The sequence below is a fragment of the Nannospalax galili genome, unplaced genomic scaffold (genome assembly GCF_000622305.1).
Source record: "Nannospalax galili isolate Female #2095 unplaced genomic scaffold, S.galili_v1.0 scaffold76, whole genome shotgun sequence".
In the NCBI taxonomy this organism is placed as follows: Eukaryota; Metazoa; Chordata; class Mammalia; order Rodentia; family Spalacidae; genus Nannospalax; species Nannospalax galili.
This window is the reverse complement of record NW_008339767.1, coordinates 3397304-3425153: the sequence shown is the minus strand read 5'-3', so window position 1 is coordinate 3425153 and position 27850 is coordinate 3397304. Positions and strand designations below refer to the sequence as shown.

The 27850-nt window shown below is 40.0% G+C and overlaps 1 protein-coding gene across 2 annotated transcripts in view; it reads left to right on the top strand.

Moving 5' to 3' along the window:
• Lgr5 (leucine rich repeat containing G protein-coupled receptor 5) overlaps positions 1-27850 on the top strand; it is a 146999-nt gene that overhangs the window by 109887 nt on the left and 9262 nt on the right. Inside the window, exons 5-13 of one of the 2 annotated variants that reach the window (XM_017798551.1) lie at positions 5320-5535; positions 8358-8429; positions 12923-12991; positions 14498-14569; positions 18207-18278; positions 18434-18502; positions 18640-18711; positions 22255-22320; positions 24575-24646. In XM_017798551.1, coding sequence (XP_017654040.1) covers positions 5320-5535; positions 8358-8429; positions 12923-12991; positions 14498-14569; positions 18207-18278; positions 18434-18502; positions 18640-18711; positions 22255-22320; positions 24575-24646 — 780 coding nt within the window. The remainder of the gene's footprint in view (positions 1-5319; positions 5536-8357; positions 8430-12922; positions 12992-14497; positions 14570-18206; positions 18279-18433; positions 18503-18639; positions 18712-22254; positions 22321-24574; positions 24647-27850) is intronic. The other variant, XM_017798552.1, reaches the window with a different exon arrangement.

Sequence of the window (27850 nt, the reverse complement as noted above, 5' to 3'; positions counted from 1 at the left end):
TGGGGAAAGGGGAAAGGGATGCTGGAGAAATGGCTCAGCAGTTAAGAACACTTGCTGCTCTTGCAGAGGTCTCAAGTTCTAGGCCCCATGTCAGGCAACTCACAACCATGTATAAGTTCAGCTCCAAAGGATCTGACTCCCCCTTCTCACCTCTGAGGGAACCCACATGCATGTGGAACACACACACACACACACACACACACACACACACACACAATTTATTTTTACTTTTAAAAGAAATGGGATAAAATCTTCAGTTTCATTACAAATGATAAGGAGCATAAAATAGGGGCAATTTCCCATGTAGTGGTCCCCTTTCAGATTGCATTTCAAGATCATAAAGAAGAGGCTTTATTTAACTGGATTGAAAGCAAGACCAGTCCCTCCTGCTTTTCACATTTGTTTTGCTATGTATAACTGCATATGGGTTCTCTGCTACCTCTGTCACATTTTGATGGATGTATCAACATCAAGATCATTGCTAGAAATTTCTCTAAGAATGTAGCGTCCTCTTTCCCACATCACCACTTGCCTTATACTTCTGGATTGAAGATGTTATAGTCCATAATACATCAAAATACTGTTCAATTGGGGCTGGAGAGATGGCTTAGCAGTTAAGAACACTGGTTGGTTCTTGCAGAAGATCCGGGTTTGAATCCCAGCACCCACATGGAAGCTGACAACTGTCCATAACTCCAGTCCCAGGGGATCCGACAGCCTCTTCTGACCTCCATGGGCACTGCATGACACGAGCGCACTTACCTACATGCAGCCAATACACGCATACACATAAAATAAAAATAATAAATTAAAAAAAAATTTTAAATACTACTCAGTTGTGTGTCTGTGTGTATACTTATACATATAGACATGGAGGTACATACATATAACAGTAATACTAAAGACTGAAAAATAGGGGCCCACAAGATTATTCAGTGAGTAAAGGCACTTGCTGTCAAGCCTAATAACCTGAGCTCTATCCCTAGAACCCACAGGATATAAGGAGAAAGCATATTCCTGTAAGTTGACTTCCATATGTACAGTGTAACACATGCTCACCTCCCCCCACCACACACACACACACACACACACACACACACACACACACTAAATAAGTATTTTTAGAAGACTGAAAAATAAGAATGACTTCAATGCTGCACGTGGTGGCGCACGCCTGTAATCCCGGCACTTGGGAGGCAGAGGCAGGCAGATCTCTGTGAGTTCAAGGCCAGCCTGGTCTACATAGTGAATTCTAGGCCAGCTGGGACTACAGGGGAGACCCTGTTTCAAAAAGACCAAAAACTAAAAACTAAATAAGAATGACTTCTATTAAGTATAGTTGCAACCTCTTAGTTATTTCTGCTATGAGAAATGAGAAGCAGCCTGCATGTCTCAGGACTGAAATTTACTGGCAATCTAGCATTCATTTCAGTTGATTTTTGCCTAAACAAAACTTGGGTTAACCTCTTTTTTTTTCTTAATGGTCAAAATACAAATATTCAAATTTTTAACCTGCTTAAATAATAATAATTTAACATTGTTAAAGTGCTTTATATTTACAAAGTCCTGTTTTGCTGTTTTCTCTAATCATAAAGAAAAGCCCTATGAGAGAAATTATTCCCCATTTGACAGATGTTAAAGGTGTGGTCTGTGGACTTATCCATTGCCCCACAGCTACAATCATGACTTGACCTGGGACTTCCATTTGGAAATCTCAGCACTAATACATAGACAGTAAGCCATGTTAAACATTACCTGCTTTGTGACTTATATGAAATCGAAAAACAACGAAACATTTCAAAGGTGGAACTGTACAATGCACAGTATAGGCATTTTTGTTGCTCCTAATAAGTATATAATAGAACCATATTTTATCATTTTGGTTGTTAGCCTTAACCTTTAATGGCCACTCTATGCCTCCAGCCCAGAACCATATTTTTATACGTATGGTTTTTGTAAGCTTTATTTATGTGTGTGTTTGCATAAGTATATGTGCATGAGTTTGTGCATGTTTGTGTGCCTCTGTGTGCACAAGGAGAGGGCCAGAAGAGGATGTTGGATCCCTTGGAACTGGAGTTGGTCCAGGCCAGGCCTTTGAGGGATGCCCAGCTTGTTATGTGGAGGTGGGATCTGAAAACCAGTCCTCATGATCACACAGCAAGTGTTCTTAACCACTGAGCTGTCTCTCCAGTCCCAAAAGAGGTTTTTCTTGTACTCTATAGTGATATTTATCTTACTCTTCATGACTTAAATGTTGCATTTTCCAAGCATATAAATAGAGAATGTCCACTTTCCTGAAAAGACCAGATTGGCACAATATGATCCTTTTGTTGGCTGGAACCACCTGTAAAGTGAGTGGATATTTAATTCCATACTCCAGTTTAGCCTTGGGAAGTTTAAAATTAAAGCAGATATCAAGGAAGAGAGCAGAATGGTTAGTTGCCAGGGGGCCTGAGAGTTGGTGGGAGGAATGGAAAGATCTGATTAAAAGGCAGCAACTCTCAGTATGAATAAGTTATGGAAATCTTTTGTACAAAATGGTGACTATAACTAATAGTAATGTACACTTGAAAATTGCTAAGACATTATGACCTAAATGTGCTCACCACACACAGAAATGATAAGTATGGAAAATAATGGGTATGTTCATTCATTTGATTTAATCACTTTCTATTATATACATATAGCAGAACATCATAGTACACACCATGAATCCATACAACTTTTATTTGTCAATTATACTTTAATAAAGTAGGGAAGAGAAAATTGAATCAGATAATGCCTTTATGTGTATATAATAAATTTCTGTCTGAATTAGGCTGAAACTACCCAGATGCCAGGAAGACACTGACTTTGAAACACTACATGTATTGTTTGGGGGAGTTTCATTTTTTGTACATTTTTATTAGTTATATTACATTGTAAAAAGTAATGGGCTTCATTGTGACATTTTCATACATGCATAGAATGTACTTTGAACATATTCACCCCACTCCCCCATGACATTCTCTTATCTAGTGGGAGCTTCTTATATAAATGATGAAACTGTTGCATAAAAAGACAGTTTAGTGCTCTGCTTGGGACACCTAAAGTCTATGCAAGGACTAATAGGTCTGGGAATATTAATTAGTATTTAGAGTGTTAGGGCATTGAATAATTATTCTGACTTACTCATTTCAGATAAAATTTATATAACAGTATGAACAGATTTTTTTAATATTTTATTTTAGTATTTTTATTTCATGTGTATGAGTGTATTGCCTGCATGCGTGTAAGTGTGCCTCTGTTGTGCAGTGTCCATGGAGGTCAGAAAAGGGTGTTGGATCTTCTGGAACTGAAGTTGCAGTAGGTCGTTAGCCACTATGTGGGTGCTGGGAACCAAACCCGGGTCCTCTGCAAGAGCAGCCAATGCTCTTAACTGTTGAGCCATCTCTCCGGCTCCAGATTTTATCTTTTTTCTGAGGAAAAAAAAAAAAAGTGATTCCTGAAGGATCTGTTCACATAGGGAACGATTCCAGAGCCACTTCACGTTGGTATCAACTTAAAACATCAAAGAAGAAAGGCCCATGACTCCACACTCAAAGAACCTTTCCTATGAATGTACCCCAACATTGCAATGAACTTTAAGGCTTGTCACTTTCAAGGCTTTAGGAGCCACTTGGGTTAGTTCTTGAGCAACTAGGGATGATGAGACAATTGAAACTCACAAGCCCGTCCAGATGCAGTTAAGGAATAGTTAAGGCAGTAGTTAAGCCAAGTTTACATATGTGCTTTGCTTCTAGTCAAACAAAACCAATTACCTCCTCATGCTGGATGAGACTGTGCAGGTTGGTCTACACTCTAGCATAGGCAGAGTTGCTGGAGAAAGGGAGATGAGATGGTGATGGTGATAAAATTTTCCTAAGCATTTCCAGATCCTTTGTTGACAGACCCCGGCCATGTTAGGAAAACTGTGTTTCTGCTCCAACCATCATGGCTGATCTCTTGGAAATGTGTGTACAGACAATGAGACCCAACTCTTAATATTTGTTCCAAAGCTTGTCCCAAGACCTGTAAGGTGCCACTTGTGCTCATCCACTAGATAGAAGTAGGAACCAGGAGTTGACCAAAATGATGTATGTGACCAAAAGTGGGGAAGCCGCTTTCCAGAGAAGTTAGCCTGTACCGCAGAGGGCTCTCTACATTCTAAACCATTTAAATTTGGGTCGCAGATTATTTTTGTGATCCTCATGCACTTCCTGCATCTGTTTAGTCTTAAATGCTTCCGAAACCTTTTTCAGAATTTTCTCATGATTTTCTAATCCTTCGTAATACATGAGCTGCATAAAATGCAACTCTTCAGGGTGTTTTATTTTTTTTTTTTAATCCTAGTTTTGAAAATACAAACAAACCTGTTTTTTTTTAAAAAAAAAAAAAAAAAAAAAACTAGAGTGAGGACTGTCAGAAGCATAACTGAGTGGTTATGGTTCCATGTTCGTGTACCTCATAGAAAATTTCAAACTGCCTCAATTCTGTCATTTGCATGAAAAATGTTAAGGCACTTTAATTACAGCTACTGTTTATGTTAAATGGCAATAAAGTAAATGTATTGCACTCCCTCTGCTGGCTCGGAAGCTGTAACAGCTCATTAACCAGACCTAGTTTTACATTTAAAAAAGAAAGAAAAAAAATAGAATGTGGAAAAAGGAAACAAGAGCTGCAAAGTTGTTAATTTTACTATTCGTTTAAAATGTCAGGAAAACAAACATCTGCCCAAGCAAACGGTTAAGCTAAGCAAGACAGCCGGCAGTTTTTAAGCTCTTCAGCACTTGCCTCATCCCTCCCAGAGGCATATCTCACAGCCTTTCAAAATTACTGGCTTTTTCAAATACTGAAGCAATCTTTTCCTAGAGCTCAGGAACAAACCAGTAGATCACTATGTTTTGTGTGTTCCAAACAATCCAGGAATGCAAAGGCATTCATTTGGCTTGGGGTGGAAAAAAGGTGAGAGGAAATCTGTCTGCTGGTGTCAGAATGCAGAGCTAAAATACCATCCAGCTGCAACTCAGGGAGACCACTTCCATGCATGAAAGCCTATTACCCACAAGCCTGGAAGAGAATTACAGCACATGGCGTTTTTACAGCCAAGGGTCTGATGCAGTGGTTCTACTCATGGGTGGAGAGAGCTGATCAGAAAAGGAAAATGTTCCCCGCTGTCTGGGACCCAGAGCTCCCCAGGCTATTTCACTGTGGCTAACAAGCACAAGGAAGGTCTTCCTGCAAAGTCTTCATTCTGCCTGGGCTTTTCTCTCTTTTTCATTCTGGCTCGCTTTCTTCTAGGCGTCTGGATGCCAACCACATCAGCTACGTGCCACCCAGCTGTTTCAGTGGCCTGCACTCCCTAAGGCACCTGTGGCTGGATGACAACGCTCTGACAGAAATCCCTGTCCAGGCTTTCAGAAGTTTATCTGCATTGCAAGCCATGACCTTGGCCCTGAACAAAATACATCACATACCAGACTATGCCTTTGGAAACCTCTCCAGCTTGGTAGTTCTGTAAGTTGTACTGATTTTGCTCTCTCTTTTTAGCAGTTTCTAAATTCTCTCAGAGATCTTGGCCTTAAAATGCTGGACCTCAAAACATGAATGGATGCATTTTAAAGAAAGAAAACCCCCTGGGCCCCTCTCCAAAATGGCTTATAAATGTTCTAATTGTGTGAATGACTTAAACAACATTTATCAAGCACCTGATAAATGGCAAGCTTTGCTGGGCATTCAAAGATAAAATATGACCTCTGCCTTAGTGGAATCCATTCTTTACTGTATAAGAAATTACCACACTGTGCAGCAACAAAAGTTAATAAAAATGCTTTATTTTTTTAAGAATTGATAGTTCAAGTAAAATTGGAAGATGCTTTTATTACTTAATAATATATTAGTAATAACGAATAAGGGGTTTTTGTTTTGTTTTGTTTTGCAGTCCTAGAGATGAAACCCAGGCATCAGAAATGTTAGCTAGATTCATACTTTATCACTGAGCCACACCCACAGCCTTATTAAGCACTTTTAGGACCCAAAGAAAGAGAAAGGAAATCATTCCTAAGCTCGGAGTACAGTTCAGTGGCAGAGCGCTTACACGCGCTCAGCATGCATCAGTACCTGTGTTTGAGCCCAAAGTACTGCTGAAAAAGAGGAAGAGAGGGAAGGAAAGAAAGAGAAGGGAGAACCCACCCTTGGCAGCAAACTATGCGTTTCGACAGCTTTTAGCCCTTTAAGGTCTGGTTTGGTTTTTTTGAGACAAGGTCTCATGTAGGCTAGCCTTGAACTTGCTGTATAGTCAAGGATGACCTTGAAGCCCTGTTCCTCCTGCCTCCACCTCCCAAGCTCTGGGATTACAGGTATGCACCACCCATGCTCCACTCAGATCTCATTATTTTAGTAAGTCAAAATTGTTCTTAAGTAATAGTTTGGAAATTAATCAGTGTTTTTTAACGGTAAAGTGTTGTGTCCCCACGTGCAACCCAGCATTTATGATCTAATGCTGCTGTTGCAATGAAGTTGCTACTTAAATGACTGTAAGATCTACTTGTTTAGTGTATTAGCCATCTTTCCATCCCTATGATAAAATACTTGACAGGCGGGCATGGTGGCTCATGCCTGTAATCCCAGCACTTAGAAGGCAGAGGCAAGAGGATTGCTGTGAGTTTGAGGCCAACCAAGGCTTCACAGGCCAAGCTGCCCAGGTTATAGAGAGAAAAAAAGAAGGTCATCTATAATGGGAAGAAAGGATCATTTGAGCTCAAAACTTCAGCAACTTCAGTCCATGGTTGTTGGTCCCATTGCTTTTGGACCTAGAGTAAGGCAGAGCATCATGACAGGTAGTGCACTGTGAACAAGAGCTGCTCACCTCACAGCACCTAGGAAGTAAAGACAGAGACAGGAACACTGGGATCCCAATATCCCCTTCAAGGACAAGGCCCCAACACCTAACATCCTTCCATCAGCCCCCCCCCCGCCCCCTCTCACAGATCACACCACTTTCTGATGGCACCACAGTCTGGCAGCCAAGCCTTGAGCGTATGTGCCTCTGGTAGACATTCATGATCCAAATCTTAACACTCAAGAACTTTGAGGGAGGCGTCTTCTGCTGTGTTTTACCCTTTGCTCCGTGCCTGCCCACTGACCTTCTACTGCCTTCACCCACTTTATTGCTGCAGTAGATTATCTGCCTTCTTTCCCTTGCACACGCACTCCTCTGAGGGGGCTCGCCCATCTTTTTTGTTTCCCTCTATCCCTCTCTCGTCTGTTGCATATAAAATACCCTGAATCAATGTCACCTGAAACCAAAATTTATTCATTAGAACAAAGGCCTTAGTCTGAGAGGAAAAGAAATTTGAGGATATTAGCAAATACAGAAACTGAATTTCTCTTGTAAAGATGACGCTGCCGAAACCGAAAAAGCAGGCTTTGGCCTTTAATTTTTTTCTTTCTTCCACTAGAGGGCATGGATTTAATCCTGTCTCCCTTAAACCTATTTTCCCAAATCTCTTTGGGAGTTGGTCTAGCATTCAGATGTGTACACAGCTGTTCTCATTAGCTCTGACCTACATGACTTATCAATTGAGCCAAAGATGATAATTATACACATTAGTACTGTGTCAAGATAACCAATCTTGGGCAGCCAAAAAAATCTGGTCACTATTCCCTGAAGATGAAATCCTTTCCTAATGGCCTGTGGCCTTTATAAGCCTTCAGGTTAAGAGAAAAGGTGCTTAGTTCACCTGTGACATTCCCTCCATTCCCCCATGGGTCGATGATCTCCACTGAGCATTCTAGATCCCCAAGCCATGCTGAGTAAGCCATATTATAAATTACTTTGAGGGACTGTGAGATGGCTTAGTGGTTAAGAGCACCGGCTACTCTTGCAGAGGACCCAGGTTTGATTCCCAGCACCCACATGGCTGCTCCAGTTCCAGGGGATCCAACACTCCCTTCTGATTTCCTCAGGCACTGCAATCCTCACCCATTGTATGGGTGCACTGACACACATACAGGCAATATACTCATACATATAAAATAAGAAATAATAAATAAAATAAAAAAGAAATGACACTGAAAACCCCAAATTTGCTTCTATGAATGTGCTGCTCATTGTGCCACACATTCCCTGCTATCACACACCCAGATGGTGAGCTCTGATTGTCCTACTCTACAGTGTAGAATCATCGTAAGTGAAGGTGGCATATAGGCTTTTTTAAAAAGCTTCTTTCTTATGAGTGTATCCTCTAACTTTCTTTGGATTTAAGCTATTAAAATGCTGTTCCTAAATTTGCTCTGTGCAGTGTGCCTTCTTGACTGTCTGTGATGCTCTCCTGCAGGCATCTCCACAACAACAGAATCCACTCCCTGGGAAAGAAATGCTTTGATGGGCTCCACAGCCTTGAGACTCTGTGAGTTGACCTTTTATTTGTTTCCCTTTACTTGGTGTTTTCATGAATATTCTGGAGGAATCAAAACAGTCTTAAAGTCAAACTTGCTGTTTGGTTTGGTTAATTGCCTAAGTTTTAAGCAGATGTTTACAGAGGTTTTTAATCTTATACACACACACACACACACACACACACACACACACACACTGACAGAGCTAAACAGTAAAACTGAGATTTTATTTTAATCTCATGAGAGTGATGTATTAGTTAGAACAATTAAAGTTAAATAAGATGTTCTCTACTAAGCAGTGACTGTTTGCTTAGGAATGTGTATTCTCCAGCAAAGTCAATTCTATATTGTCAGGCACACTATTCATGAATTGGGAGTGAGTTGGGTCCTCCCTAAAGAATGAGAGGATGCAGGGCAGTTATCTGATATCAGCAGGCACTTCAGGAGGAATGAGGGAGAGGTCATGCTGAAGGGAGTCAAAGGACTAAAAAGTAACAATGGTTTCCATTTAATGAGTACAGGAATGATCACTGGTACACGTTGTCGGAAGAATTTTTACAAATATCCTATACAGCAGTAAATCCTGTCCTATCACTATCCTGGCTTGGGCTCTGATGAGCTCTTTCACCAGTGTTACATATCAAATCTGTAGCATAATTTGAATTTGTTTCTTTCCCTAGTCTGATTTTGAAATCCATGTTTATCTCCAGATCTACTTTCAAAAATAGGTCAAGCCGCACGCCTTTGATCCCAGCACAGAGGCAGGCAGATCACTGTGAGTTCGAGGCCAGCCTGGTCTACATAGCGAGTTCCAGGCCAGCTAGGGCTACAGGGAGACCCTGTCTCACTAAGAAAATAATGGGTCAAAATAGGCACAAGGGTGTGTGCCTGTGGTCCCAGATATTTGGAAGGCTGAGGCAGGGGATCACTTGAGCCTAGAGAGTTTGAGATCAGCCTGGGTCAACATATTGGGGCTCCCATATCAACAAACAAATAACAACAAAAATACCTATGATTAAAAATGAGTCCAGTCAGCTGACTATATCCTAGATCCCAGAGCCAAGGCAGAGGTTCTCACAGGTTACAGCAGAGCCCCAGACTTCTGGTAGTAAAGACTTGCTGAGTGGGTGAGGTGTAATAAGGGGGGGATGACAGGCAACAAAGGGTCTGAGTGTAAAGAAGGAGAAGGTAGTTGCAGACATATCCCCACACCCATTCCCACATGACTAATACTGAAATACAATGAACTACCCAGGGCCACTAAATCTCCCATGCTAGCTGATCAGGACTGCAGAAGGAGATGACAAAAACCAAGTCTAGGGGCTGGAGAGATGGCCCAACTATTAAGAGCACTGGCTGTTTTTGCAGAGGACCTGGTTCAGTTCCCAGCGCTCACATGGTGGCCAGCAACCTTATATAATTCCTGTTCCAGGAGGATCTTGAAACAGGGAGAAAGTGGGTCCCCTAGAGGGTTCTTAGTCTCATTCATAAAAGAATTTAAGAATGGACCCAAATGGAAGCTTTTAAAATTTTATTAGAATCTTAAAGAAAAATCCTCAGGGCAAGTGAGCTGGTAATCTTGGCAGCTGCCCTGAGGGAGTGAATAGTGGGAAGAAGGAATGAAAGCCATGGAGCCATGCAGGTTTAGAGCCTGCATGGAGGTCAGACATGAGGCTGACTCGCAGCCACATGGCTCAGAGAAGGAAGCTTTGGAGAACAAGTGAAGAAATACAAGATGCTAGGGGCAGTCCAAAGCCTTAAAGAAAGCATGTTTAGCAAGAAAGGCATGAAGAAAAGGAGAAATTACATTTTGGAAAGCAGACAGACTTATGGAGACCTACATGACTGTGGTTGGTCTGGAAGTTCTGAGAGGATCTGAGCTAGTTCCAGGCAAGAAATATCTGCTACCTCATTAACACAACAGGTATTCTACCCATCTATTTAGCATAACTTAAAGTGAAACTGCCTTCCTGGAAGTGGCTCTATCACAAGGTAACTGACCAATGAGACTTGAAAAGTGGGCCTTCCAACAGACTAGACATTTTTTATCGTCTGGACCAGTTAAATTTATGGGGCTTATTGATACTCTAATAATCTGACACCTTTTTCTGGCTCCTGTGCGCATTGCACACACAGGTACGCTCACATATGTGCAAGCAAAACATTCATACACATAAAAAATAAGTAAATGAAAGAAAGAAAAAAAAGGAAATCAAATTTTCTAGGACCTTAGAGCACATTGATCATTTACATATAGAGTTTAGCAATTTGGCTTCTAACCAGGTCTGAATCCTTAAGAGACCATCTGTCCTAGGTCTTCTCTTTTTTTAATTTTTATTTATTTATTTTTATTTTATGTTTGTGAGTGTTTTGCCTGCATGTATGTAAGAGCACTCATGGGTGCAGTGTCTTCAGAGGTCAGAAGAGAGCATCAGATCCCCTAGAACTGGAATCACAGTTGGTTATTAGTTGTCATATGGGTGACGCTCTTTGTAAGAGCAGCCATTGCTCTTAATACCTGAACCATCTCTCTAGCCCGCCACCCCAGGTCTTAAGAGATGAGAAATCAGCTTCCCTTCCAGAGTGACTTGTCACTTCATTTCCCTAGAGTATCAAAGAGGAACTCAGGCAGGAAGGACCTTGATGGCATGGTTCTCATCAACTCCAAGAAAACAAATTAGAACTTCTCTCTTATCTATACAAGATTGGTTTGGAATCTTTATGAGAATCTCTTTCTTATCCTTTTCAATAAAATAATACTACAAAAAAAAAAAAAAGAAAACAAGATTGACTTTAGTGGGTATTTCAATAAATGGTTTTCCTTTGTCCCAAATCCTGGGTGAGGAACCAGATTTACACAAAAATACCTATGAATATCACAAAGTAAAACATTTCTAAACAAAGTCTATGAATCTTATTGTCTGCCTCACCTTGCCTAGGGCTACAGAGGATCAGTAAATTGGTTAGTCCCAACCTCTTTCTTTCCTTCACTAGAAATCCAAGTAATTTATAAAGGTCCAATCCTCATTTAATCAAAACGGGGCACCTGGAGAGATTTACAAACAGGAAGAATTTATGTCCACAAAAGACATGCATTTCCTGCCTGCAGAATAGCTTAAGGATGGTTTGTGCCAGACAAGTAGGAATCTCGATTCATGTCTAACTCAGTCAAATTATCTTTCTCTTAAAATTAAATAGCAATACTTCTCTACTGAGGAGGATCTAACCACATCTGATTGCCTTACCAAAAGGGTTTTCTGCGTCATCTGGGAAATCTGCTGTTCCCAGAGACCAGAAGGCAAATATATTTTCATAAAAAGATGGAGGCATGAGGTGGAGTAAGCCCATAAAATACTGAGTAATGGAATTGAAAAGCCATTTGTGTCACAACAGATAGAGAGATTCATGGTTTGAGATTCTCTGGCCCTTCCATCTCTGTGCATGAGGAATAACAGAGAACTTTGCCTCACAGACCAAGGAAAACATCAGATTTCTGATTTGAATCATTATTTGTGACTCTGGGGAAACCCTAGACCACATATCCTTGCTAAAACAACCGTGTTTCACTTATGCCTCTCCAAAAGCATGTCTTGTCCTGACTTCAGGCTAGGTGAGACACAAGCTCCCCACAGGAGTCAAGAACAAAGCAATTCTCCAGATGTCCTTTCTCCAAGACGGGAAGGAGGAAAAAAAGGAGGAGGTGTGTCCCAGGACCAAAGAGGGCAAACACCAGCCAGCAATTTGGTGAACCAGGTCTGAATCAATAAGTCCATCAGAAGTAGTCAGGACCCACCCAACAAGCATCACTCCTCCTTAGAAGTTAAAGCTGCTGCAGGTCCCTTCTTGTTTTAAATGACCCCATTGAACTTTGGCTCTAAATTCTATTCATTGACATATGACTATTTTAATGTACATGCTTTCAGAATATTAGTAGTCAAGGGCAGCGAGATGGCTCAGTGGTTAAAAGCACATGCTGCTCAAGACTGACGACCTGAGTTCAATCCCTGGAACCCACCAGTGGAAGGAGAAAACCAGCTCTCAAAAATTGTCTTCCGAACTGCACACACACACACACACACACACACACACACACACACACACACATACACACACGCACATGCATACGCACATGCACACACTCTCTAATAGATAAAATAAATGTTTAAAAAGAATATTAGTGGGAAGCAAGCCAAGAAAGCCTCTCCATAAAAAGAAGGAAAAGAACTTCCATCAATGACGTGGGTCCATTGGAACAGCATTTTAAGTTATCTTGTAAATAGAACAGATGGGAGTTTAAAATGAAATACTGAGCCAGGTGTGGTGGCGCACACCTTTAATCCCAGCACTTGGGAGGCAGAGGCAGGAAGATCTCTGAGTTCAAGACCAGCCTGGTCTACATAGTAAGTTCCAGGCCAGCTGAGGCTACAGGGAGACCCTGTCTCAAAAAAGACCCCCCAAAAAAATAAAGAAACAAATACTGAAAATATTCTTTACTCATTTTCAGAGATTTAAATTATAACAACCTGGATGAATTCCCCACTGCAATCAGGACACTCTCCAACCTTAAAGAACTGTAAGTATTTAAGATAAGTTTAATGAAAGAACTTTACTCTTGACTTTATTTTAAAATTGGTGTGATTATAATGCATAATGGCTTGCATAAACTTTACATAATGCATAATGACTTTGCATAAACTTTATATAATGATTGAATGCACTTGAAATATATTTTAATTGATTTATATAACAAGCAACTATTAGATTTTTTATTTAAATCTCTCATATTTGTATGAAGAAACATATATTTTACATTTACCTAACCCATATTCTATTCATTTTTTCTAAACCATATGTATTCCAGTAACATCATATTCTTTGTATATTTGTAGTATAACTATAATAGAAGGTACTTGATGAACATTTCTATGTGTCCAGAAATTTCTAAGTTGTATAAATGTAAAACATTGAATAGACTTATATGTTCCACATACAGTGATAGATACTCTACACAGGTTTATTGTATGTATTATTCCTTACATGTTGTGTGAATCTTGTTTAATGTTTTAAATGCAATTTGATTAAAGATAAATTAACTTTCAGCCACTGAGTTTATATATTGTCTCTTAGATGATAAATTTAATGGACTTTTCTCTATACCTAGAAAGATGAATAGCCTAAGTAAGTAATGTCCTAACATTTTAAAAGAAAATAAACCTGGAACCTATTTCCATAGACAAAGAAGATGAAATGGGGAATTTGTTTATTTTTTAAAAAGCCTTCAGGAGCCAGGTGTGGTGGCGCACGCCTTTAATCCCAGCACTTGGGAGGCAGAGGCAGGCGGATCTCTGTGAGTTCAAGGCCAGACGTCTACATAGTGAGTTCCAGGAACTCACTGTCTCAAAAAGACCAAAAAAAAAAAAAAATCCTCCATGGGTTCTACCTCAGATAAGTTCTACCTCAGAAAATCTCACATGGGTCTCGGCGGGGCAGTCTTTATTGTAAGGGTCCAGCAGCCCTAAGACTACCATGCACTTTATACAGCCACAGGCCCAAGGAAACCCAAAGATCCTTGCCTCTGTGCCTCTGCCATTCAGACATTTGCCCCTATAGAGGAGAATCAATTTGTTATCACAGGCCACTGAGCGAAATTTTGTCCTCATACGGAGATTACTTAACTGTCTACTTCAGTTTAAGTCAATTTCCCCTTCTCTGAACTTCAGAAAAGGTCTGGAGGAGTGATCTCAATCCTCTCTCCAAAGATAGTTCCCACTCCTTAGGCTGTTATACAGCCATGCTCTACCGGATAGTAATAGAAGGGTTTTCCTTCTATAACAATATCCTAAGTTTCCATAAAGCAGAGTTATGATTGGCAGAGCCTGGCTTCCTCTTAGAAGATGACAGCATGGGATTACTTTGTTTCCTCAACAGTACATGAGGGCACATAAGTTCCACAATACAGAGAAGAATTACCTGTATTCTGGTTTCTAAAGGTGCCCATTATTACCATGGTAGGGCAAGGAGAGCTATTAAATAATTTTACTCCACACATGACTTTCTATAATTTTTTTTCTCTTTCTAGAGGATTTCACAGCAACAATATCAGGTCAATACCTGAGAAAGCATTTATAGGCAACCCTTCTCTTATTGCAATGTAAGTGGCCATAGTCCTTTTTTGACTTGTCCTTCCTGACATTTAGCATATATTGCACATTTACATACAATGCAATGAATGTTATGCATTGGCCTGAGTTTTGTCTCAGTCAATATAATAACCTGTACAGACATGTATACATCAGGATATTTTGCCAGAGTTCAACTAAACATCGAAATGATATAAAATACTCATTTTTTTTTAGGAGCAAATAGACCTTAGCTTAAATTGCTGGGGGTGGGAGTTGGGTGGAAGTAAGGCTGTTTTATACTCTCTGTCTATTCACCAAAAGCCCAAGCACTGAGTCACATTTAAACAAAACTAGAAAGTAATTCTAGAAAGGTTCATATATTCTAGAAAGAATTACATGCTGACTTATGTATCACAAAATAATAAAATAAATTTATAGTCACAAAGTATAACTAATTTTAGGTTTTACACTTCACACAGACAGAATATTTATGATATACTAACATGTAAGAAAATGAAAGTATGTTAAGTATTGGGTTGACATTTACTTACCAGACACCTGTCCAAGGCAGGTTTGGGAAATAGTATTAGCCTGGGGTGATTTGTGAGGGATCTCAGATATATTATAGAGGAGAGTAAAGACAACTGTTGAACATGACCCTGGGGAGCTTCTTGGCAGATGTTCCTTCGGTGCCAACCTGGTACAGAAGCTTTCTGAATATGTGGCATTTGTACAAATATGCTGGAGTCCCAATTAGCACTAACAACTAGGAAATCTAAAAAGCTAATATATATATATATATACAAACAAACCCATTCATCATCTCTGAAGTGTCCTGGCAATATTTGGGCAAACTAAGGGCTTTGAAGTCTATTGGCAAATAGACATTAGTTCTCATTAGAGAGCATTTACATATTAAGAGATAAATGAACTGCATTGGCTCTGCCACACTTTCTTTGCAGCCCTAGACTGGTTTGTAGCCACTCTTTTGGCATGCTCATGCACCGTGAGGAGGACTAGCAGCCCCATGGGCATCAGAGCTTCTCTCTGCTTTGCTTTCTGACCTCTGTCTGCTGGTGACCCAGCCATCATCTCTACTCTGCAGTCCCCAACCCGATGGACCAGCCTCTCTACTAGTCATTACTTCTCAATTTTTACCAGTACAGATGAGGGTGATCTCCCTGTCTCCAATGGCATCAGGGATGCTTGAAACACAGCATCCTTTTTGTCACTGTGTTGCTGTAAAACAGACATCCAGGATTTCCCATTTACATTAAATAGAAAACAAAGCCTTACCCTGATATTCTCAGCCTTCCACAGCCAACCTTCCCAACTAGCTCCCCAGAGCTCTATTCTTACAATGAAGCTTTTTCAAATTTATTATTTATTTTGTTCCAATGATCCCATCGCATTTCTAAGTTGATGGAAATTCGGCCTTTCAGATCTTTTTCAAATATACTATTTCATGAATTTTTTAAATCGCTCCCTAATAAGCAAGAAAACTCCCTCCAGATAACCCTCCAGCTTCTTTATCTGTACTGGAGATATTTCCACCTTATACATGAAAGCACAAATATTCATACCTTCCCAGTGAACACATATTTATACATGTATATGAGCTTAATTTTATGCATATAAACAAGCATGTAGTATAGTCAGGAAAAGGTGATATTATGAGGAAAACTCCATTTTAAGCCATAAGGCCTATGTTCCAGTTGTTGCTCTTTTCTGGCGGGGGGGAGCCTTTTTGAAGCAGGGTCTCCCTGTAGCCCCAGTTAGCCTGGAACTTGCTATATAGACCAGGTTGGCCTTGAACTCATAGAGATCTACCTGCCTGTGCCTCCCCAGTGCTGAGATTAAAGGCATGCACCACCACCCAGCCAGTCGTAACTCTTTAAAAATATTTTTCATTTATTCTTTGAAAATTTCATGTATATATGCCATTATCTTGATCATATCCAACCCAGAGCTCCCCTCCCCAGTAGTAGCTCTTTGAATGCTTCTCTAATCCCAAGGCAAAATAAAGAGAGCAGAGGATGAGATAGAAAAGCACTTAGGTGTGCTAGGCAGCAACTGTGCCAGGTGCTGTGTGAGATGCTACACTTGCATTAGCTTTTCCACTTGCTAGACAAACCCTGAGCCCAAGTATTATTATCTTAGTTTAGCAAATTGTAAAATTGAGGTTCTGGAAGGTAATAAGCTTTCCTAGGTGTCTGGGCCTCAGTTTCCTCACTTGAGAATGAAAAAAATAGATCACCATAGATCAAAGTTGCTGCGTGGATCGCTTGCTTTGTCGGATAGGAGGTGGTTGTGTTACTTGTATCCCAACTAATCCCAAGCTTGTTTAGGCAGGAATGTTTTATCATTCCTCTTCAATGCTCAGCATTTGGAATATTTTCCAGTGACAGCTTCCTTAATGAGCATTTAAATCTCTGCAATGCCTGCCTCATATTTTGTGCACAACAGACATGGATAAGGATTTGTTGGATTTGAGTGAACTATCCGGATGCCTCAACTAAGAAATCTATGTGGGACTCCATTGGTGAAGCACTTCAGAATACATTTCAATTACATTGAAAAATATGTAAAATAAAATACTCTTTAATTTTACTAATAATGTCTCACATTAATTTAAGAAAATTTTTTAGTAGATAAACCCCAGATCATATCATTTTTTTTCTCAATAATATGAAGAATTCTTTGTGGGTATTATGGTAATATTCAACCAAGAGATAGAGCCTTCAGTAGACATAGAATAAGATAGATAGATAGATAGATAGATAGATAGATAGATAGATGGATGATGGATGGATGGATTAATGGATGGATAGATAGATTGGAGATAGATAGATAGATAGATAGATAGATAGATAGATAGATAGATAGATAGATAGATTATTTTATTTTGTCTTTTTGAAACAGTGTCTCACTGTAGCCCCAGCTGGCCAGAACTCACTATGGAGACCAGACTGGTCTCAATTTCACAGAGATCCACTTACCTTTGCCTCCTGAGTGCTGGGACTAAATGTGTGTGGCATCACACTCAGCCTTAAATCTTATATAGTATGGGTTTCTTACCAAAAAAAATCCTATAATGTAAGCCAGAGAGCCAAGTTAAGGCACTTGTCACCAAGCCTGACAACCTAAGTTCAATGCCCAGGACAACATGGTAGGAGGAAAGAATTCACTCCCAAAAGTTATCCTCTGAACTTCACACATGTACCATGGCATGCTCATACCTACAAACATACATACATACATACATGCATACATGTGTGCATGCACACACACAGATGATAGATGATAGATAGATGATTTATAGAGAGATAGATGATAGATAGGTAGATGATAGATAGATAGGTGATTGATAGATAGATAGATAGATAGATAGATAGATAGATAGATAGATAGATAGATAGATAGATAGATAGATAGATAGATAGATAGATAGATAGATAGATAGATAGATAGATGATGATAGATAGATGTAACATCTCATAATGTGAATGAATAACTTTTGAGGTTTACTTAGAACCAAGTAATCCAGAATGCTACATGATCAGTATAATCAAACTTACAGAAAAACAGTTAATGTATTCATTGAAACACATATTTGATTATCATTCAAGCTTTATGTTAACATATTGGTGTTTGGATCTTTTCCAGACATTTCTATGAGAACCCCATTCAATTTGTTGGAATATCTGCTTTTCAGCATTTACCGGAACTAAGAACACTGTAAGTGTTTATTTCTCTTAAACATCACCACCACTACCCAACTTGTTGTATTGCTGCAAAGATCAAATGAATGTTGTGGCTTGAAGTACTTTTGGGAAAAAATGAGCTCTTTCTAGAATCTTCTCCAAAAAATACTTACATATTTCTCCTTCTAGGACTTTGAATGGTGCCTCACAAATAACTGAATTTCCTGACTTGACTGGAACTGCCAACCTGGAGAGTCTGTAAGTACTTGAGTAGACTCTTGACTTTCTCCAGAACATGCATTAACTTTTGAACTGGTTCAGCATTCATATCAGAATCAAAATATGTCACTGTGTGATGTGTTCATGAAAATTATGTCTGGCTTGTGTTTTAACAGGACTTTAACTGGAGCAAAAATCTCATCCCTTCCTCAAACTGTCTGTGATCAGTTACCTAATCTCCGAGTGCTGTGCGTATCAGTAAGGCAATCATGTTGTATAAACAGGCAACTTCCATTTAGGAATAAAATGGTAGACTGTATCTCAATAGTCCTGTAAAGGGGAGAAAGTTCTTTCCTTACAGGTCTCCAGAAGGTCAGATGACAATCTTGGTTAAGGTTCTTACCTTCCATCTTTTTGAGGTAGGATCTTTTGTTGTTCACCACTGCATACAGCAGACTATCTGTTTCTGCCTCCCATGCTATACCATGTCCAGCTTCATGTGGTTCTGGGAACTCAAACTCATGTCTTCATGCTTGCATAGCAAGTGGCAGCATCTCCACTTCACTGACAACATCTCCCCAGCCAAGCAGCAGAGTTTTAAACAGTCAGGGGTTTGTTTGTTTGTTTATGAATGTTTTGCCTGCATGTATGTAAGTGCATGCATGTCATGCAATGCCTGCAGAGACCAGAAGAAGGCGTCAGATTCCCTGGAACTGGAGTTACAGATGGCTATCAGCCACCATGTGGGTGTTGGGAACCGAATCTGGGTCCTCTACAAGAGCAGCCAGTGCTCTTAACCACTGAGCCATCTCTCCAATCTGTAAACAATATGTTTTTAAAAACTGGGTGAAAGTGTGTGTACAACAGGTGGTAGAAACTGGGGACCGAGGGCATCTTAGAATTCTGCTTACCACACCCAGAATATGTACAGCTATCCCCATTTCTTGAAAAAAACTAGTAGAGAATACATAAAACTGTCTTCTACTTAATGATTCTCATGGTTGCCATGGCTCAATGCCATGACTAGGGTTTCATATACTGTAGCTGATGCATGGGGGTCCTGGGTATAAACTGCATCTGTCTCTGCTGTGCTGCATAGGCTAGGTCCAGAACTACATGAGTCAATGGAGGCCAGCTAGCAAACCAATTAGGAACAAGAGTTCCAGGATCTGGTTTTCTGGTTCAGCTCTAAGCACCTTAGAGGGCAGCTTGGTGTCTTCAACACCTTGTCCCTTCTGGCTCAGTTTTTCAATCTACAAAATGGAGGAGCCACTTCCTTCAGAGGATCATTATAAGGATTAAATAATGACATGACAATCCCTTAGAACAACATCTAGAGCATCATAAAGTTTCAGTCAGTTTTTCATAGTTTATTACTCTTTCTTCAAAATATTATTTCTTTTAGTTGTGAGGTATATGCTTGTGTATATGTGCATACACATGCACATGGAGGTCAACATTAGCTGTCTTCCTCAATTGTTCCCTACATTATATTTTTACTTTTTAAATATTTATTTATTATTTCTGTGTGTGCACATGTGTGTCCATGCATGCATGCCTGTGTGTGAGTAGGTCAGTGGATAGTTTGTGAGAACCAGTCTTTCTATCAGGTGGATTCCAGGGGCAGCACGTTTCCCTGCTGAGAGAGTTGCCAGCCCCTCCATCTTATTGTTTTAAGACAAAATCCCTCTCAGTGAACAGAACAGATGGCCAGCAAATCCCAGTAACTCCTGTCCACCTTTATATAGCAATCACTTTATCAACTGAGCAATCTTCCCAGCCTCACCATATTATTTCTTAAGCCAACCATGGTAGCACCTGCCTGTAATCCTAGCACTGAGGAGACAGAGGCAGAAGGATCACAAATTAGAGGTCAGCATCAGAGAGTTCCAGGACAATTTGTGCTACATAATGAGAGTCTGTCTCAAGCAAACAAATAAGAAAACAAACAAAGAAAATGATACTGTTTTCTTGTTCTAACTTGAAAGATTTGTGTGAATACAAATATGGTAATGATCAAATCTTACCATTTTCAAGGTTCTATCTATAATGTTCATTTATTCTTCATGACATCCCTGCACAATACGCAAAGCAGGTGTCTAAGAAGAAAACCAAGAAAAATATCAATCAGTGCTTGGGCCAGTGTTTTAAGCAAGTAGAATCAGTTGACTTTGAGACTAGAACTTAGGACCTTGATCTCTACTACAGGATCTTTATGTTTTGAAAGTATAGGTCTGAGAGCTACCCTCTTTCCATGAGGAAATTTCACTGTGCATGAGTTAAGTGCCCCAATCTTGCATCACCTTTGTGGAAATTACCTGGTCCACTATTTAAGCTATGTGTGGTTTCCCCACTTATTAACTGATAATCTTAATAAGTCATTTCATACTATATGAGGCTATTCATCATGTCTCTCTCATAAGGTGGCCACAGAATTAAATGAGATGACTTTAAAGCTATAAACATGCTGCCTTTATATAAGAAATACTTGATCTATGTTAACTATGAAAATCCTTAAATAAATGGCAAGCAAAATGCAATACTATGTCCTTATTGAAGGCTTTATGATGAGAAGCCAGGCTTGAGGGTTCAGCAAGTAATTCCAGCTACTGGGGAGGCTGAGGTAAGAGGATCCCAAGTTCAAGACCTGCCTAGGCTACACAAGATAAACGTAAGAAAGGATAGGCTCTCTGTGCAGCATGAAGAAATGAACAAAAACATTAGCATCTTTGATAATATATGTGTTCATTTTAATAGTCGTTATTTGTCAAGCAGGTATATTTTTGTATAGATACAGAAAGGTTTCTATGTGTATGTTTGCTTGCTTGCTTGCTTGCTTTGGTGAATTTAGTTCTGTTTGTTTGGGGGAAGAGGTAATCTTTCAAACCTCTAGTATAAACTACAAATTTGTATTTGCAGACAGTTTCATTTGAATTGTTTATACGCAGTAATTGATCTCTCTTCCTTTATGAAACTCATTCATTTATTCAGTAAATGCAAGATAAATTGATCAATTATAAGAATAAAATAATTGAAAAACCTCTTACAAAATAATATGGATTTTTTTCAGTTGTTTAGTGGTTTTTTTAAGGATTAGAATCGGGCATGAAAATGTGTTAGTTGATTAACTGATAACTGTTAAAACATGAGACAAGTTTTTTTTGTATATCTATGTTACTTTATCTACCAGGGTTTTTTTTTTAAACTTTCTGCAAATTACCATGTCTTGTTTTAGATTAGCTATATTATAGTGTAACTATGTCCAGATGTTTTTGCTATTTTGTAATTTGTTGAGTTTTGGCTGAAGACTCTCTTAGATTTCCTCTCTCATAAGTGATTGATTTCAAAGTTAGTGCTGTTTTGAATGGTTGGGTTTTGTTTTTAAGTTGATTTGAAAGAACCACCAATGATTTCTGTTAGCTGTAGAGATACGGCAGCATTTAGAGACAGGACACAATTATTTAATTTAACCTGTACGCATTTCAGTAAGATAATAACTAGAACATTGTAGATCACTAACAAAACATAAATTCATTAAGTAAATTATTTAAATCAATTAAAGAAGTATAACAGTTACATTTCAATAAACATTTTAATCTGTTGCTTAATCTAATAGTGCCTGTGTCTACCTGCTCCATGTCAGGGCTGTGGAACTGTCCAGACTCGGCCTTTGGGGGACATAACATCTGAAGGGAAAAGGAGAGGAAGATGTGTTTCCTTACAACTAATGTGTAACATACTTTCTCTTTTTCTTTCTTTTTTTTTTTTTTTTGCACCATTTTGTTTTTCAGAGATTTGTCATATAACCTGCTAGAAGACTTACCCAGCTTCTCAGGCTGCCAGAAGCTTCAGAAAATGTACGTTTGTAAGAACCTCTAAGTCACCCAGCAAAAAAAACATGAGGCAAAACTCGAACTTTTCAGATTCATTGGTTGTACTACCCAGCGGTTCACTGATAGATATTGGCACTTTTCCTTCCGACACACACAAGGTGTGACGGTGAAGAGAGCTGGGAAATGGTATTATTTTATCATCCATTGTATTGCTAGATCAGTAGAGCAGTTGGTACATATCTGTTTTGTCTGTCTATTTGTTTTTCCTAAATCAGTGTAATAGGGATCTGGGTTAGTCCAAGCTTTGGAATATTTTATTTCTTTTCTTTTCTTTTTATCTTCTCAGAGAAGGTCTCATGTAGCCCAAGCTGACCTCAAACTCACTGTGTAGTCAAGGCTGGCTTTGAACTCCCTCCCCTGACACACACCTCCTGAGTACTAGGATTACAGGCATGTGACACCACACTGAGCTCAGTTTCTCTTCATTTACAAATACAACCAAACTTACACATCTGATAAGTGGTGTTTTTGAGTGTAGAGGAACTTAGATTTGTTGGTCTGCTTATTTCACCATAGTCATCTTCACAGGTGTCTGACTGTTGTATTTGAGGTGTCACAGACACTAGTCAGGCATGAAGCCCTTTGGAGATCCTCTTTTAAAACTATTTCTCCCACAAAACATTAGCCATATTATTTTACAGTCACACTTCCATGTCCATCAAAACAATACCAACAATCTATCATTTCATACTTAGTTTTTCCCTTTTGAGTAGTTAAGAAAGAAATAATAAAGCAAATTCATTTTTTTAAATGAAAAGGGTTTAGGGGCTCAAGAAATGGTTCAGTGATTAAGAGCAAGGACTGCTCTTGCAGAGAACAAGAGTTCAGTTCCCAGTACACACGTACAGCAGCTCACAACCAGATGTGACTAGCTCCAAGGGATCCAGCTCTTCTGACCTTTCCAGCATGTCTTAGTTTGTTCTTCATTGCTGTGACAAAACACTCTGACCAGTACCAACTTGGGGAGGAAAGGGTTTATTTGTCTTACATCTCCCAGGTCGCAGTTCATCAGGGAGCCCAAGGTAGGAACTCAAGGAAGGAACCTGGAGGCAGGAGCTAGAGCACAGGCCATGGAGGAACGCTGCTTACAGGCTTGCTCTCTTGGCTCCTGCTCAGCCTGTTTTCTTATGCAACACAGGCCCATCTGCCCAGGGGTTGCACCACCCACAGTGGGCTGGGCCCTCCCACATCACTCATCAAGAAGATACCCCTCAGACATGGCCACAGGCCAGTCCAATAGAGGAAATTCCCCAATTGAGGCTCCCTCAACCCAGGTGTGTCAAGTTGACACTAAAGCTATCCAGCACACAGCACTAGCATTCACACACATACACCCACACACAGATATGTGCACACACAACTAAAAATAAACTCTTTTTTAATGTAAGGATTTTGAAGACCTTCAACAAATGTAAGGCTGAGGAACCAGAGCCAAAGCACTTTTGAAATGCTTTGTATTTCTTTGTATTGTTATTTGGGTTTGGTTTTTTGTTGTTTTGTTTTGTTCTGGTGTGTGTGTGTGTGTGTGTGTGTGTGTGTGTGTGTGTGTGTGAAGTGCCTGTGTAAGTAAAGGCATGAGGGAGCCATAGAGTGCATGTAGAAATTAGAGGACAATTTCATGGAATCAGTTCTTTCTCTCCACCTTTACTTTTGGGATCAGAGAGCTCAAATTCAAGTCGGGCTTCTGTGGCAAGTACTTTTAAGGCAGAGCCACCTCCCCAGCCCCTGATGCTTTGTTTTGTGAGACAAGATGTCATGTATCTGACACTGACCTTGTAGTCAAGGATGACCTTGAACTTATGATCCTCTTTCCTCCATTTCTTGAGAGCTAGGATTACAGGCATACACTACCAAACTTGTTTAGAATGTGCTGGGGATAGAACCCAGGGTTTCCTGAATGCTAACCAAGCATTCTACCAGCTGAGCTACATCCCCTACTCTTCCTGAAGCATTCTGAATGACAATGATGTGTTTGGAACATTGTTATATATTCTCTTCAGGAAACCAACTGCTTTGAAAGAAAGGCAATACTTACTTGAATGTAAAAAATTCCAGTGTTCTTATTTAAATACAAACCAGACTCTTAATGGATAGTCACACTTTCTGTTCTCCTTTGATTAAGGAGAGGCTATCCCAGTATAAAAAGTTCTCTGAAGTCTGTCAGTCATCTTTGAAACCACTAACTCTGAAATCAGTCTTTGGAACTCTTTCATTTTAGTGACCTGCGACACAATGAAATCTATGAAATTAAAGTTGGCACTTTCCAGCAGTTGCTTAGCCTCCGATCTCTGTGAGTACCAGCTCCTAACACCCACCACAATACAGACTACTTCCTCTCCCTAATCACCTTCCATTAGTATATATTTTTTTTTTACTGTGTACTTGTATTATTCTGCCTTGTAATGTTGTTTGTACATTTATTTGGGGTTTTTTTGTTTGTTTGTTTGTTTGTTTTTTTCTTTTTGAAACAGGGTCTCCCTGTAGCCCCAGCTGACCTGGAACTCACTATGTAGACCAGGCTGACATTGAACTCACAGAGATCTGCCTGCCTCTGCCTCCCAAGTACTAGGACTACAGGGATGTGCCACCACTCCCGCCCTTCATTTGCTATTTTAAAAGAAAAAAGATGAGTAATTTGCTCCTGATAAATTCTAAGAATAAATTTAGAAGTAGTAAATTTGTGATTACATTCTCTGCCAATCCTCAATAATACACCTTTGGTTTAAAAAAAAAAAAAAAAAAAAAGAAGAAGCCATGCTCAAGAGCCTTCCTAATGTTTCTGTCTGTAGCCTGAAGGCTTGTACACAAAAATTGGATGAGTACATAATCCCTCTGCCTGATTTTGGTGTCTCAAAATGCTTAAGGATGACCTGGAGTTGCCAGTGAAAAAGACTGACTGTCTGGAGTGGAGCCTATGATCTGTATTTTAACAAATCCACCAGGGTTTAAGCACAGCTATACTGAAAAATCCTTATCTTGCTCAGAAGATCAACATGTAAATATTTACTTCTGTTTTATGATTGAAAATGCTGTATACTTAGAAATAAATGATCAGCTGAACGTGGTGCTGTGCACCTTTATTTCCAGTACTAAGGAGGCAGAAGCAGGCAGATCTCTGCCTCCAAAACAACAACAACAATTTAAATAGTTTAGTCTATAAAGTGTCTGCTGTGCAAGCATGAGGTCCCAAGTTTGTTCCCCAGACCCACATAAAAAAATAGGTGTGTGTTGGGGCTGGAGAGATGGCTCAGCGGGTAAGAACACTGGTTGTTCTTACAGAAGACCCAGGTTCAAATCCCAGCACCCACATGGCAGCTAACAACTGTCCGCAACTCCAGTCCCAGGGGATCCGACAGCTTCTTCTAACCTCTGTGGGCATTGCACAACACAGGTGCACTTACCTACATGCAGGCAATACATGCATACACATAAAATAAAAATAACAAAATTAAAAAAAAAAAAACCAGGTGTGATAACACACACTTGTAATCCCAGTACTAGGAAGGCAGAGACATGGGGATGGATCCCTGGGGCCTACAGCCCAATCAGCCTAACCTAATGAAGTAAGCTCTAGGTCAGTGACAGACCCATCTCAAAAAACAAGGTGCATGGTATCTGAGAAAAGACACCCCCAAGATTGTCCTCTGGCCTCATCACGCATGCACACACATATGCATGTGCACTCCCCCCACATACACACACACACACACTCAAATAGGCACACACATATACACACAAAAGAAAAAAGAAAAAAAATCACAGTTATACTAAATACATATAAGTATGTAATGATTAGAATAAATATAAAACCTTGTAGGTTAAGTTAGTAACAGTCCTGGCAAGAAATGGAATTCACCCCAAGTGATTCATATAAAGGAACATTTACATGGGTACTGCAATGAACCAGCGAGGGATAGTATAGTTCAGAAGCCAGCAGTATCACAAAGACTAGGGCAGGGGACAGAGGACTGAGAAAGAGCTTGTCTGTGGAGAGGCCTTGTCCCAATAAATTTTCCCATTCCCGCTCTCTGTTTGACCCACCCTTACTCTCTCAGGGTCTCATGCTCCTGTTGCGGGTGGACAAACCACATAACACATTTTTATCTTGAGTTTCGCATGGTTTATATGATGGGGAGGGAGGGCTTACAAAGAGAGGCATCATTCCAGCCCTGTCCACAGTCTCCATTAGCGGCCTCTGCCATTCGCCTTGAGGGCTACTCACTTCCTTTTCCCCTTTCCAGTCTCACAGCTGCACTAACACTCTGCCGCTAACTCTCCGCAGTGGGCTCCACCCCTGGCTGGCTTACACTTTTCCGAGGAATGAGTATTTTTCCGGCTACACGGCTGCAAGGCTTGGCTGTGTAGCTGCCACCCAAGATAAGCTTCCAAGCCAAGGAAGAGGCAGACCACAAGTGCTCTGCCCTGACCAAGTGAAGCAAGACCAGAAAACTGGGAAATGACTCTAGAGCTGCTGAGAGGATTCCAGCACATGGGCTCATGAACTGGGAATTACCATCTTTTGAACATACAAATGTTCCCATGTTTGCATAGGAACCAGGCAAATCGATATAAAACTTCATGGCGGGACTTGGCCCATATGCTAGATGCTCTGAGCTGTGATGCTTTTCCCTGTACTCATGTTCTTTTAAGGTGTCAAAGAGCCTTTGACAGACTGTGACTTGCTCACTCCAGTGCATATTCCATGAGCAGCTCAGTACAAGACTGGCTCCGACACCCAAAATACAGCTGCTTTGCAGCTTTCCCAACATCCCTGCTTTACCTCCCCTTCTTAGTTGTCATCTTGTTTTACTGAAAAAGAAATTTTATGTGTATGAGTGTTAGGCCTGCATATATGTAAGAGTAACCCGTGTCATGCAGTGCCCATGGAGGAGAGAAGAAAGCGTCGAATCCCTTGGAACTGGAATTACAGATGGTTGTTAGCTGCCATGTGGGTTCTGGGAAACATACCCAGGTCTTCTGCAAGAGCAGCCAGTGCTCTTAACCACTGAGCCATCTCTCCAGACGCATCATCTTGTTTTAAAATCAGTGAAAAGAACTAGATTTCTAGCTCAGTATTTGAGGCTTTCCTACCATGCACAAAGTCCTGGATTTGATCCACAGCACTGGAAAAAAAAGTATTTTTAGGGAAAATAAAATCGATGAAAAGCTTTCTGATTTCTTCCAAGAAAGGAGAAAAGGCCCCTAAAAAAATACTTTTCAAATGAGAACATGAATGTTCTGCGAATTCCATTCATTCAAGGTAACATAGGGGCCCACTTACCTGTACCTGGGAAACATTGCCTTTGATCACTTCTAATTTCTCAAATGCCTACTTCTTACCTATTCTTATTTATTAGAAATTTTAAAAATAAGGAACTGGAGAGATGGCTCAGCAGTTAAGAGCATTGACTGCTCTTGCAGACGACCCAGGTTCGATTCTCAGCACCCACATGGCAGTTATGAACCGTTCTTAACTCCAGTTCCAGGGGAATCT